Consider the following 19,908-nt stretch of genomic DNA (forward strand, 5'->3'; position numbering starts at 1 on the left):
ATGAGCTGCCCCAAACATATCAAGAAAAAAAGATGTTTTGTTTAGGGCAGAAAAATCCATCATCTGCTGCTGCGAATTAAAATACAGGAGGTAGTTAGTAGATAAAATGTTCATCCTTTAAGGAAGAATAATAACTTTATCAATAATAACCTAACCTTGTGCTGGATACTATCCTGATTATTTCATTTAATCCTCAACTTCCTGAAGGTTCTATCTAAGATTACTCTGTTTGTTCCCTTCAAAGCATTTAAGCACGCCTTTAGTAGTTATCTTGTTTGTTTGTTTCTTTACTGCTTATCATCTGCCTTCCCCGTGGCAATTTAAGCTCCTTGAGGGCAGGATCCTTACCTGTCCTGATGCTACACCCCTCTCTGAGCACAACAGCTGGCGTATAATATGCACCAAATATTTATCAACAGAATATCCTAATACCTATGTGTTTTACAAATGAAGATCCTTGCTCGTGCTCGCTTCGGCAGCACATATACTAAAATTGGAAGATCCTTGCTTGTTTTAATTTGTTCTAGCTTAGTATTTAAAATGTTTGGCCGGGCTCAGTGGCTCATGCCTGTAATCCCAGCACTTTGGGAGGCCAAGGTGGGTGGATCACCTGAGGTCGGGAGTTCGAGACCAGCCTGGCCAACATGGAGAAACTCTGTCTCTACTAAAAAATACAAAAAATTAGCCGGGTGTGGTGGCGCATGCCTGTAATCCCAGCTCCTCAGGAGGCTGAGGCAGGAGAATCGCTTGAACCCAGGAGGCGGAGGTTGCAGTGAGCTGAGATTGCGCCATTGCACTCCAGCCTGGGCAAAAAGAGTGAAACTCCATCTCAAAAATAAATAAATAAATAAAATAAAAAATAAATAAAATGTTTGAGTGTTTGTACTGAGGCAGTGCTACACATTCTCATGGCTTTGCTGCTGCTGTTCCAGTAGTAGAAGGGCTGCTCTTGGCCCAGAGCCCAGATCTCTTTCTAAACAGCAGAACCTGTCCCTTTTCTGTTTTAAAATCCAAGTCCCTATACATGACTATTTGAATAAGCCCATGCTCCCCCCGCCCACCCCGCCACCCTCTGCATGTGCTCCTTTCTCGTTGGGAGAGCCTAACAAATTCACCCAACTCCCCTTCCTTGTGGAGTTTTCCATGATCCCTGTATTATTTTCCTAGGGTTGCCATAAAAAAGCATTGCAAACTGGGTAGCTAAAAAAAACGAAACAAAACAAAAACAGTAACTTATTATCTCATATTTCTGGAAGCTGAAAATCCAAATCAAGATGTCAGCAGAGCCAAGCTCTCTCTGAAGGATTTAGGGAAGTATCTGTTTCATGCCTGTCTCTTAACTTCTGATATTTGCCAACAACCCTTGTCGTTCCTTGGCTTGTAGCTACATAACTCCAACCTCTGCCCCCATCTCCACATGGCATTCATCTCCCCAGGTAATTCTTATCTGCATGGTCCTAAAACCATAACTTGGGAAATACTAGCTAGACTATCAGCTGCAGGAGTGTATGGTAAAGGATATTGATCATTAGAATTGATGTAACTCTGTTTCTTATATATGAAATTGGGAAAGGGTAGCAGCAGAATCAACATCACAGCATTACTGGGAGCAACATATCAGTTCTGACTGGGCTAGGCAAACCATATGCTATTGTGAGATAAACTATTTTCTGGGGTATAGAGTTGATGTGTAAAATACATGATTTCCTTCCTGCTGAATAGGGCCTGAAGTTTCAAGACAGCCTGAAAGGTACACCCCTCCCTCTTTACACTTTAATCCATGCAAAAACTCAAACTCTGAAGATTTCAGTAGCAAACTGTACAGTTATAGAGCCTCAATATCATAGTGTGAATAAAAGATCTAAGGGCAGGGCTTGAAGGAAGAAAGTGGAGAAAGCAAGTGGTAGCTTGAGGGCATGTGAACCAGTAAAAGTGAGGAATTTACATTCTTAAAGAGTTGGAAAAGCAAAGAACTGACTCCCAGGAATTTGCCTAAGGCAAGTCCTGTGTGTGTAAATGGTGAACTGGCAACCTATTTTCAGCACACTAAAGGATTTTCTGAAGTCAAGGGGAGGGGCTAGCCCCTAAAGTCCTGAATAGCTGTTTACTTATAGTAACTCTTAACGTTCCTATTTTTTGATGCATTTCTTAAAGGTGTGATGGTGTGACAAAATTTGATAACTATTGTCTTTAAGTATTTCTCAAACTTCTCTCATTCACATACTACCCTTGTTACCCGGGGGTTCTTCCTCCCAGAGCTCCCAAGATGGAGGTGGGCCGCTTCCAAAATGGCGGCGGGCCGCTTCAAAGATGGTGGCAAGCCTTGTGTTCTCTGACCTGGGGTTCTTGGCCTCACGGATTCCAAGGAATGGAATCTTGGGCCATGCAGTGAGTGTTATAGCTCTATTAGAAGCTGTGGGTCATAGCTCTATTAGAAGCCGTGGGTCATGGAAGAGAACCGTGGAACCCAGTGACTAGTGTTCAGCTCAATTAGGAGGAACCCAGGCACTTAGCGGTGCAGGACCAATGGCAAGCCTTTAGCCCGATTGGGAGGGGCAATGGGCGCCTCGCTGGATCAGGAGCAGAGCCGGCACTCTGCCTGGGTGGAAGTCGGTGGCAGGTGGCAAACAGCATTGGTGGATGGCAAGCAAAAGCTCAGCTCGAGCCGTAACAAACACGGACCAGAAGAGAGTGTGCAGTTGCAAGATTTAATAGAGTGAAAACAGAGCTCCCATACAAAAGGAGGGGACCCAAAGAGGGTAGCTGTTGCTGGCTCCAGTGCCTGGGTTTATATCCCAATCATAGTCCCTCCCACTGTGCTCTCAGGCAATAGATGATTGGCTATTTCTTTACCTCCTGTTTTTGCCTAATTAGTATTTTAGTGAGCTCTCTTTACTATCTGATTGGTCAGGTGTGAGCTAAGTTGCAAGCCCCGTGTTTAAAGGTGGATGCAGTCACCTTCCCAGCTATGCTTAGGGATTCTTAGTTGGCCTAGGAAATCCAGCTAGTCCTGTCTCTCACCCTCATGATTTTAGGCATTTCCATATAACGCCTGCACTAGGTTTATTGATATTTTTCTTTAAATGTATTCAGTTTTCTTTATCAGTTTTGTGGTAAAAGGGAATTTATATATTATTGCTCTTTGAAAACCAGCACTACTTGCATAAACACAAGGTCAATGTAACATAAGCACAATGACAAGAACTTGTTATTAAATGTCCCTGGACACAGCTGCTTTCTGAAGATGCTGACCCTAAGGCCCTCTGCTGATTTGATGAAAATGGAGATTGGCATGTGCTGGTGCCATTTTAACATGCCTCTTTTTCCCAACTGATGCTTTCTCTTTGATGTAATCAGGAGAATTGAAATTTAGAAATTGGTATTTCTGTTAAGTTATTTGATGTCAATATCCTGTTTCTGTGGCACCTTAAGTTACTTGGAGTAACCCACACTTTGGGAAATACAGTCAGGTCACTCTTTGCTAACACTGGGAGGCCTCTTTCCTTTAAATGCTTGACTTCTTCTCTAATTTGAACAAAGAGTAACTCACATGAGTTCCGTGAAACTGCTTTATAAACACACTAAGTTCTGAAAAATAACAGGCTTTAAGGAAAAATATCTCATATGTGAGAAATACCTCCATGAATGGGTATTAATTAAATGTTTTATGTGGGACAGGGTGTAAACTAGAAATCTGTCATGTTGCATCGTGTTTTACTCTGTGATATATCTAAAAAGCCCATGCATCTAGAATTAGGAGTATGAGCTTTGCTTTCTTTTCAATTTATCTTTGCAGAATTTTGGCTCACTTCCACTGAAACCCAATGGGATTATAAATAAAAGTGCCCAATTAACCAAGAAGTTTTTCAGTATTGGGCATATCCATCAGTTGGTGTTTTCCTACTTATTTGCAAGAACGTAGTGTAGAAGTTAAAAGTTTAGGCTTCCATGACAGAAAGATGTGGGACTAAATCTGCCACTTACTACCCATGTTAATGAACTGAAACTCGTTACCTAACTTCTCAAAACTAATTTCCTCATATAAAATAGAAATCATAATGTCTAATCTCACAGGGTTGTTGTATTCATCCACTTAAAAATAAAACAAAATGGAACAAAAATACCTGGAATATGTAAGTGAAATTGCACAGGCCCTGGCATGCTATAGGCACTTTTTATTGTCATTGTAAGTATGATGATGGGGATAATGATGGTATTGATGATTCTGACTAACATTTTATGGTATAAGGAAAAGTAATATTCTCAAATCTATGTGATACAGAGACTAGTATTTCACCAGAAACTCTTCAGTATGTTTAATCCAGGAAGTCTTCATTTATGATTTGAAACCTCTAAGATAATTCCTACTGAAAATAATAAGATACCTATAAGATTTTATATTATGAAAGTGTGTTTTTTCTGTTTTATGACTCAGATTGTAAATTTTCTGGCATGAAAGCATATCCCTTAAAGTCATGTTTTTGAAATAAAGGGAATCATGTTTTACATATCATAATTCACTCATTTCAAGGGTACAATCCTAGTGATTTTTAGCAAATTTACCAAGTCATGCAACCATTACCATAAATCAATTTGAGAACATTTTTATCACTCCAATAAGATTTCTTATGCCCATTTACTGTTATCCTCAGCTCTTCTTCCTTCCCAGGCAACCGCTAATCTGATTTCTGTCTCTATAGATTTTTCCTTTTCTGGAAATTCTTATAAATGGAATCATTCACTGTTCTTTTGCACCCAGCTTTCACTTAACATAATGCTTTTGAGGTTCATCTGTTATGGGAAAAGGGTCCAGAGGGTTCTTGGATCTCCTGCAAGAAGGAATTCAGGGCGAGTCCACAGAGTAAAGTGACAGCAAGTTTATTAGGAAAGTAATGGAATAAAAAGAATGGCTACTCCATAGACAGAGCAGCCCCGACGGCTGCTGGTTGCTGATTTTTATGGTTATTTCTTGATGATATGCTAAACAAGCGATGGATTATTCATGCCTCCTCTTTTTAGACCATATAGGGTAACTTCCTGATATTGCCATGGCATCTGTAAACTGTCATGGCGCTGGTGGGAGTATAGCAGTGAGGATGACCAGAGGTCAGTCTCATTGCCATCTTGGTTTTGAGGGGGTTTGGTTGGCCTCTTTACTGCAACCTGTTTTATCAGCAGGGTCTTTATGACCTGGATCTTGTGCTGACCTCTCATATCTTATCCTGTTACTTAGAATGCCTTACCCATCTGGGAATGCAGTCCAGTAACTTTCAGCCTCATTTTACCCAGCCCCTATTCTAGATGGAGTTGCTGTGGTTCACATGCTTCTGACACATCCATATCATAACATATATCAGTAGTTTGTTCCCTTTTATTGAAGAGTTGAATTTCATTTTGTGGATATACTACATTTTGTTTATTCATCTATCAGTTGGTAGACATTGATGTTGTTTCTACTTTTTGGCTATTATCAATAAGATTTCCATGATTCATGTACAAGCTTTTGCGTGGAGATATGTTTAATTTCCTTTGGGACTATTCCTAGAAGTGGAATTGCTGGGTCATATCTGTGTTTAACATTTGAGGAACTGTTAAGCTGTTTTCCAAAAAGGCTAAACCATCTGATATTTCCAACAGCAACGTATGAGGGTTATGACTTTTTATTCTACCCATTCTAGTGAATGTGAAATGGCCTTTTATTTTAGTTTTTGACATGCAATTTCCAAGTGACTAGTGATGTTGAACATTTTTTTCATGTGATTATGAGCTATTTTTTACTTTTTATGAGCCATTCTAAAAAGTAACCAGAGGCTTAGTTACTGAATCTCTAACTCATAGTGTAAGACAGAAATTAAAAGGATTTTCTGGTGTATCCAGTTAAGTCAGCAAGTTATTGCCAAAATCAATCAAGTCCGCACAAAACTTGTTCCTTCTCTGAATACTTCAACAATCTTATATTCCAACATAGAAGTATTCTTAACATATTGCACTCGATTATACCACCCTTATCATTAATATGTATATATAAATGGAGGGGAACAGATAAAAAGTTTTAAAAGAATTCAAGTTACTCTTTAGAAGGCATATGGTTTTAAAATATTTTATTTTCCTGATTCTTTTGATAATCCATGCTAAGGAAGTGGTTACAAAGTCTCTAAGGAATTAATAGTAATGTCCTGGGAATATCAGTTTAGAGTTGAGATAAATGTTTGTGATATCGTGGGAACATACATTTACATACTCAAGAGGACATCACTGTGGATATTCATTGAAAACTCTGTGTTCATAAAGTAAAACACATAGAACTAGAAGATGAACTCAAAGAGAAGATTTTGTGAATCTTAATCATCTTTTTTATCTCTAATGCCTAGAATAATGTCTGATATAATGTAGGCATTCAATAAATATTCGATGAATAAGTCAATACTAGGAGTATATTTTGAATGTCATTGTTGAATGAAAAAATACCCATATTTCTGATATCTCAGGAAGTAGAAAACTCAAGTGCTTGTTTCTATAGATTAGAATTTAGGAAACTTGAAAATTATCAGGTTGCAAAATAATTTCTAAACTTCTGTTGGAATTTAATTTTTGTCATCTAAGGCCAAATGCCTGCCTGGGTCAGTGTACAAAGTCATAGTCCTGTCTATGAATGGGTTCAAAATTTCATAAAAACCACAGTTCTAAGTCAGGACCAGTACCTTTATTTGTTTTCTGCTCCTGAAATGCTGTGAAGATCGATGCACTATACTTCCAAAGTAAACTAGATTTTGATTTATAACAAAGCAATAATAACAAAAACCAAACCAGAATAAAACAAAAAACTTGCCTCTTCTCAATAAATTTGTTTCATCCTCTCTTTCCTCACTCTGACCCTTCTTAAAAGTAGTCCAAACAGAAAACACTAATATAAGAAACATCTGACATGTAGTGACAAAGGATCCCTTCTAGCAAAGCACACGACTGCATTTTAATATGAGAGCCACAGGAGAGACACAACTGGATTCTTTTAGAGCTTTTTATGTGTTCCCCTCAATTTATACATACATATTAATAAACTGAGATGTATTGTCCAGTCCAATACACTAAGAATACTTCCATGTTGGAATAAAAGATTGTTGAAGTATTCCAGAGAAGGGACAAGTTTTGTGTGGACTTGAATGATTTTGGCAATAACTTGTTGACTCAACTGGATATACAAGAAAATCTTTTTAATTTCCTTCTTACACTATGAGTTAGAGATTCAGCTGTGTAAAACTAGGCCTCTAGTTACTCATTTCTTGCATGAAGCACAAGGATTTGTTTATTTATTTTTATTGGAAGAAAATATATTTTCTAGAAAAGTATATATGTGTTTTTCATTGTTCATCCCAGAATTAGATAATCATAATTCTCCAAACTTGAAGTGAATATGGCAGGAAATGAGTGACATGCAGTAAGGTCGTTGTTGGGGACACATTAATAAGTTACTTTCTAGCCTTCATTAGCTAGAAAATTATTTGCGATGTTTGGCTACATTTTATTTTTTATTTAAAAATGGAAATATTAAAGTATATATAATATGGCTTTTAAATGCTGTTAGAAAATATACACACACATATGCACACGTGCACACACACACACATATTTAAGCATAAATGTATCCCTCAGCATGAAAACACCAATAATACTTCTCTTGGGAAGTCCTTGGTTACATAATCTAAAGTCTCTCCAATTATGAGAAAAATTGTTGAATGTATTATGAATATTACATTTCCTTTGTTTCTTCTGAAACTCCATCTGCAGAGCTTAGTGAAGGGAAAAACATGTAGGCAGGCAAAATACAATGGTGAAGTAACTAAATACAGCCAAAACTTCTCTATTTTTGCTATGCCAAGTTCATTAACAGTTTGCCAAAACTTTTAAGACCATATGAAACTGAAATTACACCCATTGCACTTCAAGTCCTAGGTCCAACTGAAGCAAGAAAGGGCTGTGTGATGAAGTCTCAGGCATATATTAATACATTTACTAATAATGAAAAGACATGAAAATTGGAACAGCTATGTAAACTCTCAAAGAAAAAATACTATTAAGTGTTTGTGTATCAGGAATCAAAGGTTAGGAAAATAGTGTACCCAGCTTAGCAAAAAATCAAAACTCATTATCTATAGAATCTAATGAGATAACTGCATCATTATAGTGCACCTAGAGATTGTGCATTATTTCATTCAGTTCTTTTTATTTCTGAGTCATTCCTGGGAGAAATGTGAGGTGAGCAAGAAGTTCACCTCTCTCAAACTAGTCGTGTGACCTATTGTATGGTGGATAGTATAGTATATAGTATAGGTGCTATTTGTTAAGTATAACATTAAAATTTCTACAAATGTGTTTTCTTGTTGTATCTCTTACAGTGAGTAGGTTATATCCACCTGAAAATAGGTCACCTGAACTGGCAATATCTACCAATCTTTTAAATCATTCTTGCATTCCTTAGTATATATGTTATACTTTGTGAATTTAGGAAGTCATGTTCCACAGAGCAGTCAGAGAAGGAGTTAATGTGTGGATGTTACTTCATTATGACTCCCAATCTAGATCTAGAATGCCCATGTTTATTAAAAGTCTTAAGCAAACTAACTACTTTGTCCACTGGTAACTACAGATACTCTGTGGGACCTCAAGGTTTTAGCTTTCTCCTGGGACAATTAAAAACAAATGCAATGAAGATCTACTGACACTGAGAAGAGAACAACATCCCACAGGAGCTTTGATTGTTTTTTTTCATACCATAAAACTGATTGGATATGTTTAAAATAATTCTACAAAGAACAAAAAATATATGTATCTGTATGTATGTACATTTATGTGTGTGTAATATGTGTATGTACCCACATTTACAATAAAATCTCTGTAGTTTGCAAACAAACTATCATATCTTTATCATTGTTTACTTTCAAAAGTCAATACTTGTTCTAAATAATTATATAGATCATTGATATGACTAGAATCTTAGTTTAATAGAAAAGTCTTTGTGGGCTCATTGACTTTAGATTTAATCACTTTTGGAGAAAGTTAATGGGTTTTTTTGTAAGTTTGGGAAATATTAGTGTCATTTGCAGTATGAGAGGTATTGTGTGCATTTGAATGTTACTTCTAAGTTAAATTTCGATATAAGATTGAATCTTGGGTCTAAAATCAATAAAGCTGGAGGGACATACTGAGTCATTCTAATAACTGTTGATTTATTTTGTAACTGAGAGCACTTAAGCTTTTAATTAGGTTTTGTTATTGTTGGAACTGAATGCATATGTTGTACAAAGTAGCCTGTTTAAAAGAGTTTTATTCTGATGTAATTATTGTTTTAAGGAAACTTTTCTGAATGTTCTACATCAAGCCTTATAAGTGTCTCGATCCTGCTAACCTTTCTTTTTTGGTTAAAACACCTTGGTACTATAATATAAAATATCAGAATTTATTTTTATTCTTTAGTCTAAATTTTTAATTTACATAGGCACATTATTCTAAAGTGAATTGATGCTCTCAAACATATTAATTCAAACTAAATGACAACAACTCTAATGACTAATTTATAAAATAAGTGTGTGTTTTTTGTGGGATACATATTTGTTTGTTTATGCTTAAACAATTGCCCTTTGCATTCAAATATCGTATTCAAAAGCTTTACAACAATTCATTTTGTTATTTATATTTAGTACTGATGACTACCACCTATATGTGGTTTTTTTTCAACCTTTTTTTATTATACTTTAAGTTTTAGGGTACATGTGCACAACGTGCATGTTAGTTACATATGTATACATGTGCTAGGAGGACAGGCTTGATACCAGGAAGACCAGTTAATATGGTATTGTGTTAGTGGAGGTGAGTAATATAAACTTGAACTTAAGCAATGTCAGTAAGACTCCCAAAGAAGGTATGGATTCATAAGCTATTATATCAGAATATATATGAACCAGGCATTTGTACTTTTTTTAAAACTTCCCAGGTAATTCCAACATACTGCTCAGAGAATCACCAATCGCTGTTAGATTTAGAGTCCTGGGGACAGTCAAATTTAGTTTGACTTCTAGGTTTCTTGCTTGTTTGTGTAAATGGTGAGGCCATCCATTGTGAAAAAAAAAATGCTAAAAGAGAAACAGTTTTACACAAGGGGAGATTTTTCTGTTGTTGCCAGTCAATTTTTTTCACGTGAAGTTCAAATATGTATGAATCTAAAAATCTAAAAATTCAGTGGAGAGGTCTGATAGATAGATATTATGTAGTCTTGTAGCAATGTGATAGTGGAACTCATGGATTAATCCAAAAAGTGTGCAGGTTATCCAGGAAAACAACACCACTTAGAGGCTAGCAGAGCTTGGGAGCTAACTAGTAAGGAATGGTGGTCAGGGAAGAGGCAAGGAGGTGGAAGGGAAAGGCAAGTAAGGTGTCAAAGAAACATTGAAATAGAGACTTACTCATGGGAAATATTAGTCAGAAATAGAAAATGAATAAATATCCATAATTTTTTTCAGTTTAGGGAGTTAGCTACTTTCTTTTTGAAGAATCTATTGTTTAGAAGCACCAAACTCGGATTGCTCAAAGTAATCTCTGTCTTACAGCTATACTACAAGGTATTTTAATTTGTTTGAGTATACATAAAGAGGGTGATTTGTGTATACGTGTGTGTGTGTACTCACATGCATGTGCTTGCACATATGGGATGTTGGAGTGAATGTATATTAAACTGTCAAATATTCTTTGTACATGATAAGCTAGCATTGAAAGGGAGGAGTCTCTACGCACATGCCTCTATACACAGAAGAAATTCTAGAGGGAGGAAAGAAAAGATCAATGTGACAGTTTGGTAAAGCTGGGCACTATATTAATCTGTTTTCATGCTACTGATAAAGACATACTGGAGACTGCGCAATTTACAAAAGAAAGAGGTTTCATGGAGAACTCACAGTTCCACATGGCTGGGAAATCCTCACAATCATGGTGGAAGGCAAGGAGGAGCAAGTCACATCTTACGTGGATGGCAGCAGGCAAAGAGAGAGCTCAGGCAGGCAGACTCCCCATTTTTAAAACCATCGGATCTCATGAGACCCATTCACTATCACGAGAACAGCACAGGAAAGACCAGCCCCCATGATTCAATCATCTCACACAGGGCCCCTCCCACAACACGTGGGAATTATGAGAGCTACAAGATGAGATTTGGGTGGGGACACAGAGCCAAACCATATCAGGCACTGTGTCCCCACCAACATTTTCTCCACCACGTCTTCCACTGGGGAATATGGGAGAGACAAATATGTAACTAGTAGGCTCCCACGGATGTTAGAAATGTTCAGATTTAAACTCGTGACCATTAAACATTGGAACTCCCTCCTTTCTTTGGAATTTTCCACTCCAAATATGTGTTCTATATCAGTGTTCCTCAATATTCGCTGCATATGAGAATAAAATATCAATGCCAAAGCTTTAACCCAGATCAATTATACCAGAATGTATAAAACCTAGTCAGCAATTATTAGAAAAAGTTTTCAGGTAATTCCAGTGTGCAGCCAAGGTTGTGAATCATTATTTTCTATATCACATTGGTTTATTTGAGAGTGTTTCCATAAACTCACATTAACTGAAAGCATGTTTCTGTTTTTGCAATAACATTTCATCACCTAGTACTCTGACAGTACCATCAACAGTTTTATAGACAAGCTCACCAAAAGTAGACTTGGGGATTGTTTTAGTCAATTCAAACTGTCATAATAAAATACTGTAGACTGGTAGCTTAAACAACAGAAACTTCTTATTTCATAGTTCCAGAAACTGGAAATCTAAGATCAGGGTGTTAATATGGTTGTGCTCTGGTGAAGGCTGTCTTTTTGGCTTGCAGATAACTGTCTTCTGACTGGATTCTTGGACAAGGGGAGAGAGAAAGAGCAAGCTCTTTAGTGTCTCATTTTATAAAAGCCCTAATCCCATCAGGCCAGGGCCGCACCCTCATGAACTCATCTAACCCTAATTACCTCCCAGAGCCCTATCTCCAAGTACCATTACATTAGGAGTTAGGGCTTCAATGTACGAAGAGGATGGGGGGATATTCAGCCCATAGCAGGTATCATGCAGTTCTCTGCCATCAGCAGCTTTAAACCAGGAGAATTCTACTGGGACAAGCACTAGTTCAATGTAGTCCAGCACTTAGCCTGGAGGTGAAACAGTGTTTTGGTTTTGTATACAATTCAGTGGTGACATTTATGTAACTCTGCAATAAGCCATGACAGTTTAACCAGATTCTAGTTTCACTTCTGAAAAGTGCATCCATTTTGACAGATACATAAAAAAATAAGTTTGAACAGAACCAGACTTTTTAAACAGATGCTGAATTTAGTCTGGAGCTGCTTAGTATCTTTGGAATTGCTTTTCTGTATCTTGCTGAACTCAGCAGGCAAAGCAGAGGATTGCTTAAGCAAGACCATTTTGTGGTAGCATTGGTGTTGAAAGTACTGCCAAATGCTTTCAGTCTCATGTGTGTTCTCCCTGGAGGCTGATGGATACGACATTATTATTTTTTAATTCTAAGTGAGTTTTAGTTCATCTCATTGTGTTTGTTGCAGATAAGTTCACAATATCTTTAATAACTTCCTGTGTGGGTGCATTGAAAATTCATTCTATTCAGTTAAACCAAGGGATTATACTGTATTCTCTATATAGTATTCAGAGTGAAAGATTCCCATTTCTAATTTTGAGGCTTAAATGTTGCAAGGTTTTGTCTGTGTAATATTATACTTGTAATTATGGTGGCATTTGGATTTATCAGAGTGTGTAAGTATGTTTATGAGGAAAGGAGGAATGGGGATAGAGAACGAGGAAGGAGGGATTCTTGTCAGACTCCTTTATCCTTGTCTAGATTAATAAGAGGCCTATATTGCACCTAGATGGTGAGTAAGACAGATAATTTCCAGGAAATATAAAGAACATTCTTCAGTTCACATACCTAGCAGAAACTCAGCAGTTAGAATATACAGAAAGTGTTATGAGGTAGAAGAAAATGAGGCATGGTATGGAAAAATGTTGGTGATCACTTAGAAATATAAACTCAAAGGAAGGAAAAGGGTCTATGTTGTTCATTTATTTTTCACCTAGCATGTAGCATGAGGCTGTGCACATCATAGGTGTTCAGGAACTACTTGGTAAGTGAATGATTGATCCCAGAATGATCAAAGTAGACCTATGAGAATATAAAATTAAGTCAATCATAGGAAGCCTCAGGTAATTCTCCCTTTAAGTTTGTAAAAAAGCAATAACCAGGAGGAAACAGGATTCAGACTTAAAGTCCAAGTACAATATAAGAACCAAACTTATATGTTGCTCAATTAAGGGACATATGCTACAAACCAAAATGGTTCAGAATGTTCCACCCTACCACATGTGCAGGTTATATTTACAGGCAGAGAAAAAGAAGTTACCTACGGAAAACAGAAGCGAGGTACAGAGACAGCCCCATTACATGGTATGCATCTCATACATGGTTTGAACAGCTGCCTGTGATTGGCTGAAACTCAGCTATTTGTTCCTAGTTAGGTTTTCACTTTGTTTTTAGTACTGAGTTAGGTTGCAGTTAGGAGCTTGTAGGGAGGACTCCTTGGGCCAGTTTCAATTTTATTTAACATACCAAAGAGCATGACTCTACAGCACCTCGTATCTCAGTGATTAGCCAAAAAGAATTTTTGTCTGTGCAGTTTCCTGTTAAAGTACCCCAAATGGGGTTAATAGCAGAACCTACTCATTGGCCTTCAGTGAGGCCCTGATGTTTGCAGACGTGTTGTTGTTATTAGGTGAGGGATTTTTATTCTCCATTGTACATAGACTTTTGCCACAATGCAGTCACTTCACTTCACTTTGGTGAAGACTGAGATGTATTTCTCTGAGACAAAGATGACACTTTCTTTTAGGTACATTGGGCAATTAACACATAATATTGATATCTAATTAATTGGTTGCACATATTGAAGTAAATATTAATTTGGCACAGTAGTGGATTTTCAATAGGAGATAGAAGGCTAGAGAGTAAGATTGACAGGGTTGCTATTTTGTAGATTGAATATACAAAGATATTTTTCAGAGAAACACCAGACTTCCCCATTGCAAAAGGTAGCCTACAGACAATTAGGACATGTGACTGAGAACCTCTTGAGATGAATAAGAACTGGAAAAATATGTTAGATTCTATCCAGAAATGATTATTTTCTTCAGTGAGAAAGGACAAAGCAAAAATGAAAACCCTAGAAAAATGCAGAAGTCTCTATTTCCATAGAGTAGCCTAAGTTTAATAAAGCCCCAAAAAGAAAGTCATAAATTTTTAAATGTTAGCCTTTAAGCAAAAAGCTAATAACCTTTGTTAATCAAAAAATATATATATAATTGTTCATTTTTTCTTCATCATTTCTATATAATTAGCTGTGTGCGTATATACTATAATGCTAGAAAGTTCTTCTAATGTATCACTTCTGGGAAGGAATAAAATAATCATCCCACTCCACCTTTCTTACCTTGATTCATGGCTCAAATATTTCTATTCTTGGAACATTACTGCTGCTTTGGTGCTAAGAAAATTGCTGGTAGAGGAAGAATGATTCTGCGGCCCTTCATCCTTCACAATTTTTACACCATCCCATTGTCTAACTTTGCAATCTCGCCATCTAGTGTTCAAAGATTCTCAATACCCTAGTTTATAAAATGCTTCACTTCATTAAAAGCAAAACAGTAAAGTGCTAGGCAACTTAAAAACAGTGTGTTTGGGAATAGTCAATGTAATAAATAGATCATCAATGAAACTTTACAGCAGATTTCTTGTTAAATGTGTTTCTTATTTATCATTATTGTCTCATTTATTTATTGTATTTATTCATAAATATTTGATAGCTTGTTTATATAGTCATGCAAATTATAAATAACATACTCTGTATATTGAAATATATACTTATTTATTTTATATTTTATTTTTATGTTCTTTTCTCTCTGTACTACCTATAACTAACAAAATCGTCATTGACTCTGAAGGCAAACAAATCTGAGTCATGATGGTAGATTGGATTAGAGTAGAATCAAAAGGAAATAGTTTATTGGAATATTTGACTGCTATGCATATCCTTCCCCAGGCTGTGGTTTTTTACTACTAATGACTGTCCCTTCAAGGGGCAGATATAGCAAGAAAAACACAGAAAGCTTTGATGCACATGAAATACGGTGGTTTGTCAGAAAACAAACAAACAAAAATACTAGTGTCTTCCTTGTCTTACCATTGAGACTATTTTAGGTCTTTCCAAAACAATTTTTTTGGATTTTAGTTTTAGGAATTAACGAGGATTGCAGTTTTGAAGATGACCTGGAAACACGATTTTTATTTTCTTTACAAGGTTTTAAGATGACCTCTTCTATAGTGTTTATCACTTCAGAATTTTAGAAAGAAAAACATATTTATTTAATTATCAAGAAAATAAAATTAACTAGTTAAAACAAGCCCTTTCAGATAACTTCCATCATTTTAACATCTATAAAACAGTTGACAGTATGCCTGTTCTGAGAGACCCCAATGTCAAAATGGAAAACCTCAGTCCTTACCCTGAAGGAGACGAAGTCCTATGGTCCATGAGGTTGCTGCCTACTGCTCAGACCTTACCCACTTCCACTCTGGGCTCTGACCTTCTTAGCCTTTGTCAATTCTGCAAGGACAGGAGGCTTCCTCCCACTTTAGGCTGTTTTTCTCTCTTGCTTTGATTAGAAATGCCTTCTTCTGTCCTTACACACCCTTCGGATCTTGGCTCCAACATCATTTTCTCAGAGAAGACCTCCAAACCGTGTCTCATTATTAGATGGTATGCAATAATTTTCCTTATTTCCACTCACCTTATTTTGTAATCACATACTTGTCTTATTATCAGCTTAGTATCTGCAGCCTTGACTAGGTTACAAGTAGTGAGCAGGCTAGAATAATACCTCTTTTATTTAAACCCTTGAGGTCCTAGCCACTGTGTTTTCTATAATACTCATTAGGAGTAGATGTGCAGTAAATATTTGATGGAATCAACCTATGGGCCCAAAATTGAGAGCTGAGAAGCCCATTGTCTCAGCTCATATAATTTCACACAGTCGGCTCTGCTTCCATGCCACCACTGGGATAAGAGAATATTCACTGAGGCAGGAAAGCCCAGTGCCTGCCTTCCAACTTCTCAGAGCACGCCTCTCTGGGGACATGTCACTTCCTGCAGCACAGCTTGGGAGTGAGGTAAAGAATTCCCTGAGTTGTTCACTACCACTCTTCCCGGTTCCAGGAATCAACTCTCCTTTCAGACTTTTGCTTATTCTCCCCTGAAGTACAAAAACAAAACAACTTCCTACACACAAATAAAAACTCTATTCTTCCTGTCTTTACTATCATCCATCTTCATGGATTAACAGGAAATATAAGATACAGAAGACAAAATATAAATTAATATTTTAGTAAGTTCTCTTGCCACTCACACTCAGCAGAGGATACAAATAAATTATTCAAGTTATGTAAAGGACGTTAAGTTTTCATTGTTTATTTTCATAGCATTTCTCTTCTTTTCTAGAACACTCTAAGGATTCCCAGCCATCTTAGAATGTTAAACAAGCAATTATGCTTAGAATCAATCATTTTCAAAATGACCTCTGTTAAAAATTTATAGCGTGTCACACTAAGCTTCGAGTATCTATAGGCAAACACCAACACCTTCTCAAAAATGAGTCCAAAATTTTCAGAGATGAGCGAGAATTTAGTAATTCATTTTGATATTGAATACACACATACACCCATCTATAGATTTGGTATTTTTTTGTAAATTTTATTACAGTATATTTTGAGATCTAATATATTCTCATTGTTTTCTTAAGTTAACACCTTTGCTTACCATCAAATACACATAAAGAAAAATGCTTGAATGTCCAAATCACACTGAGGATTCTTTAATTTTTTTTTATTTTTATGGGTACATAGTCAGTGTATATATTTATGTGGTACATGAGATATTGTGATACAGGCCTACAATGTGTAATAATCACATCAGGGTAAATGGGCTATGCATCATCACAAGCAGTCATCATTTCTTTGTGTTATAAGCATTCCAATTATACTGTTTTAGTTATTTTTAAATGTACAATAAATTATTGTTGACTGTAGTCACCCTGTCGTGCTATCAAATATTAGATCTTATACATTCTACCTTACTATATTTTGTATCCGTTAACCATCCCCACTCCCACCCCACCCACACACACATACACTTATCCCTGCCAACCTCTGGTAACCATCATTCCACTCTCACACTGAGGATTCTATAGATCCTTCTAGGCCTTCTTCTCCCCACCGGTGGTGGCATCTAATAGGCATCACATAAATGAGTACTCTCTGAAAACTGGGTTGATTCATTCAATTGCCAACTTGGATAGAATTCTGACTTCTGGGCTCTTGAAAAACAATAAATAGAATGGTATGAAGTTTACTCTAAAGAATATCTTCATACTTCTATCTCCACAGCAACACAGATGTACACACGGTGGCATCACTTCTTAAGCTGTACCTCCGAGAACTTCCAGAACCAGTTATTCCTTATGCAAAGTATGAAGATTTTTTGTCATGTGCCAAACTACTCAGCAAGGAAGAGGAAGCAGTAAGTTGATGCATTCATTTCCAAATAAGCTTTTGTTTGGAATTTTTATCTGTGTTCTTAGTCTTAAATCTGTAAATTTCCATTGCCCTATCCCAGTGTTACTCTCCACTATCCTTTGTATTGACCTCACACACACTGAGACTTGCCATATACAGCTCAAGTACCATTTCTGATCCCCTCTCTGATCGAAAAAAAGAATATGGCTGAATAAATTAAATCAGCACGACTTGCCACTTTATTTCCCTAAATGATAAATGCAGTGCTATGTCAGGCCACACATCCCACAAAAGAAGTGACTGCTGTGTCTCATAATCTTTTAATTGTGTGGACCCAAACCACTTCAAACAGTGGCTTATATACAAAATCCTACCTACTGCTGTTTCTTTAAACAGCTTTGTTAAGGTATAATTTTTATACAATACAATCGCCCATTTAAAATGTATGATTCGGTGTTTTTTAGTATATTCTCAGAGTTGTGCAACTCTGAGATATTAGATTATCACCAAAATCTAATTTTAGAATATTTACAATATTTTTATTGCCTCAAAATAAACCCCACACCCTCTCTTAATTCTCCTTTTTCCCCAGCTCTTGGCAACTACTAATCTATTTTCTGTCCCTATAGATTTGCCTATTCTGGACATTCCTTATAAATGGAATCATTCAATGTTTGTGTGTGTGTGTGTGCATGATTGGCTTCTTTCACTGTTTTCAAAGTTTACTCATGTTGTGCCATTTATCAGTATTTCATTCCTTTTAATTATAAACAATATTCCATTATTCATCCATTCATCAGAGAGACCTTTGGGTTTTTTTCATTATTTGGCTATTACAAATAATGCTGTTGTGAACATCCATGTACAAAGTTTTCATGGACCTATGTTTTTATTTCTCTTGAGTATATACCTAGAAGGTAGAATTGTTGGGCCATATGTAACTCTGTTTTTCAAAAGGGCTCCAGTATTTTAAATTCCCACCAGCAATGAGTGCAGATTCTGATTTCTTCAAATCTCTGCCATCACTTGTTACCTGTCGTTTTTATCTTAGCCATCCTAACATGAGTAAAGTCATATCTCATTGAAGGTTGAATGGCATTTCCCTGCTGGCTAATGATGCTGAACATCTTTTCATGTGCTTATTGGATATTAGTATATTGCCTTTCGAGGAATATCTATTCAGATTATTTCCCCATTTTCAGTTGGGTTATTTGCCTTATTATTAATAGTATTGAGTTGTGAGAGTTTATGTAGTTTAGATGTATGTCCCTTATAAATACGATTTTAAATATTTTCTCACATTCTGTGAGTTGTCTCTTCATTTTATTGATGGTGTCCTTTGAAACACAAAAGTTGTACACTTTGATGAAGTCAAATTTATCTATTTTTAATCAGTTGTGGTTTTGTGTCATATCTAAGAAGACTTTGCTTAATACAAAGTTACTCCTTAATACAAAGAGTTACTCCTATATTTTCTTCTAAGACTTCAATAGCTTCAGCTTTTACATTTAGAACTATGATTCACATTGAGTTCATTTTTGGTTTTGGTGTGAGGAAAGGAACAAACTTAATTCTTCTTCATGTGGATATACAATTGTCCCAGCACTGTTTGTTAAAAGACTATTCTTTCCCCCATTAGATTTTCTTGGCACATATGTTAAAAACTGCTGCCAATTTGTTTGTTTGTTTGTTTGTTTGTCTGTTTGTTTTGAGATGGAGTCTCGCTCTGTCGCCCAGGCTGGAGAGCAGTGGCGCGATCTTGGCTCACTGCAAGCTCTGCCTCCCGGGTTCATGCCATTCTCCTGCCTCAGCCTCCCAAGTAGCTGGGACTACAGGCACCTGCCACCACACCCGCCTAATTATTTTTTTTTTTTTTGTATTTTTAGTAGAGATGGGGTTTCACCGTGTTAGCCAGGATGGTCTCGATCTCCTGACCTCGTGATCCGCCTACCTCAGCCTCCCAAAGTGCTGGGATTACAGGTGTGAGCCACTGCACCCGGCCTAACTGCTGCCTATTTTTATAAATGCAGTTTTATTCCATTTGTCAAATAATATTGTCTGTGGCTGCTTTTGCAACAGAAGAGTTGAGTGGTTGCAAACAGAGACCATTTGTCCCATAAAGCCTCAAATATTTACAATCTGGACCTTTATAGGCAGAAGAAGAAAGCAAATTACATTATCCATTGGCTTTTCTGCCATCATTTACATTTTAGGGGAAGTCATATAATGAGAAGAAC

At 36.7% G+C, this 19,908-nt stretch overlaps 1 protein-coding gene across 2 annotated transcripts in view; it reads left to right on the forward strand.

The window, feature by feature from the left end:
• ARHGAP24 (Rho GTPase activating protein 24) overlaps positions 1-19,908 on the forward strand; it is a 521,725-nt gene that overhangs the window by 474,283 nt on the left and 27,534 nt on the right. For both annotated transcript variants that reach the window (XM_003265851.4, XM_003265852.3), the window contains one exon: positions 17,543-17,675. In XM_003265851.4, the coding sequence (XP_003265899.2) occupies positions 17,543-17,675 (133 nt within the window). The remainder of the gene's footprint in view (positions 1-17,542; positions 17,676-19,908) is intronic.

This window comes from Nomascus leucogenys, chromosome 9 (assembly GCF_006542625.1).
Source record: "Nomascus leucogenys isolate Asia chromosome 9, Asia_NLE_v1, whole genome shotgun sequence".
NCBI classification, from domain to species: domain Eukaryota; kingdom Metazoa; phylum Chordata; class Mammalia; order Primates; family Hylobatidae; genus Nomascus; species Nomascus leucogenys.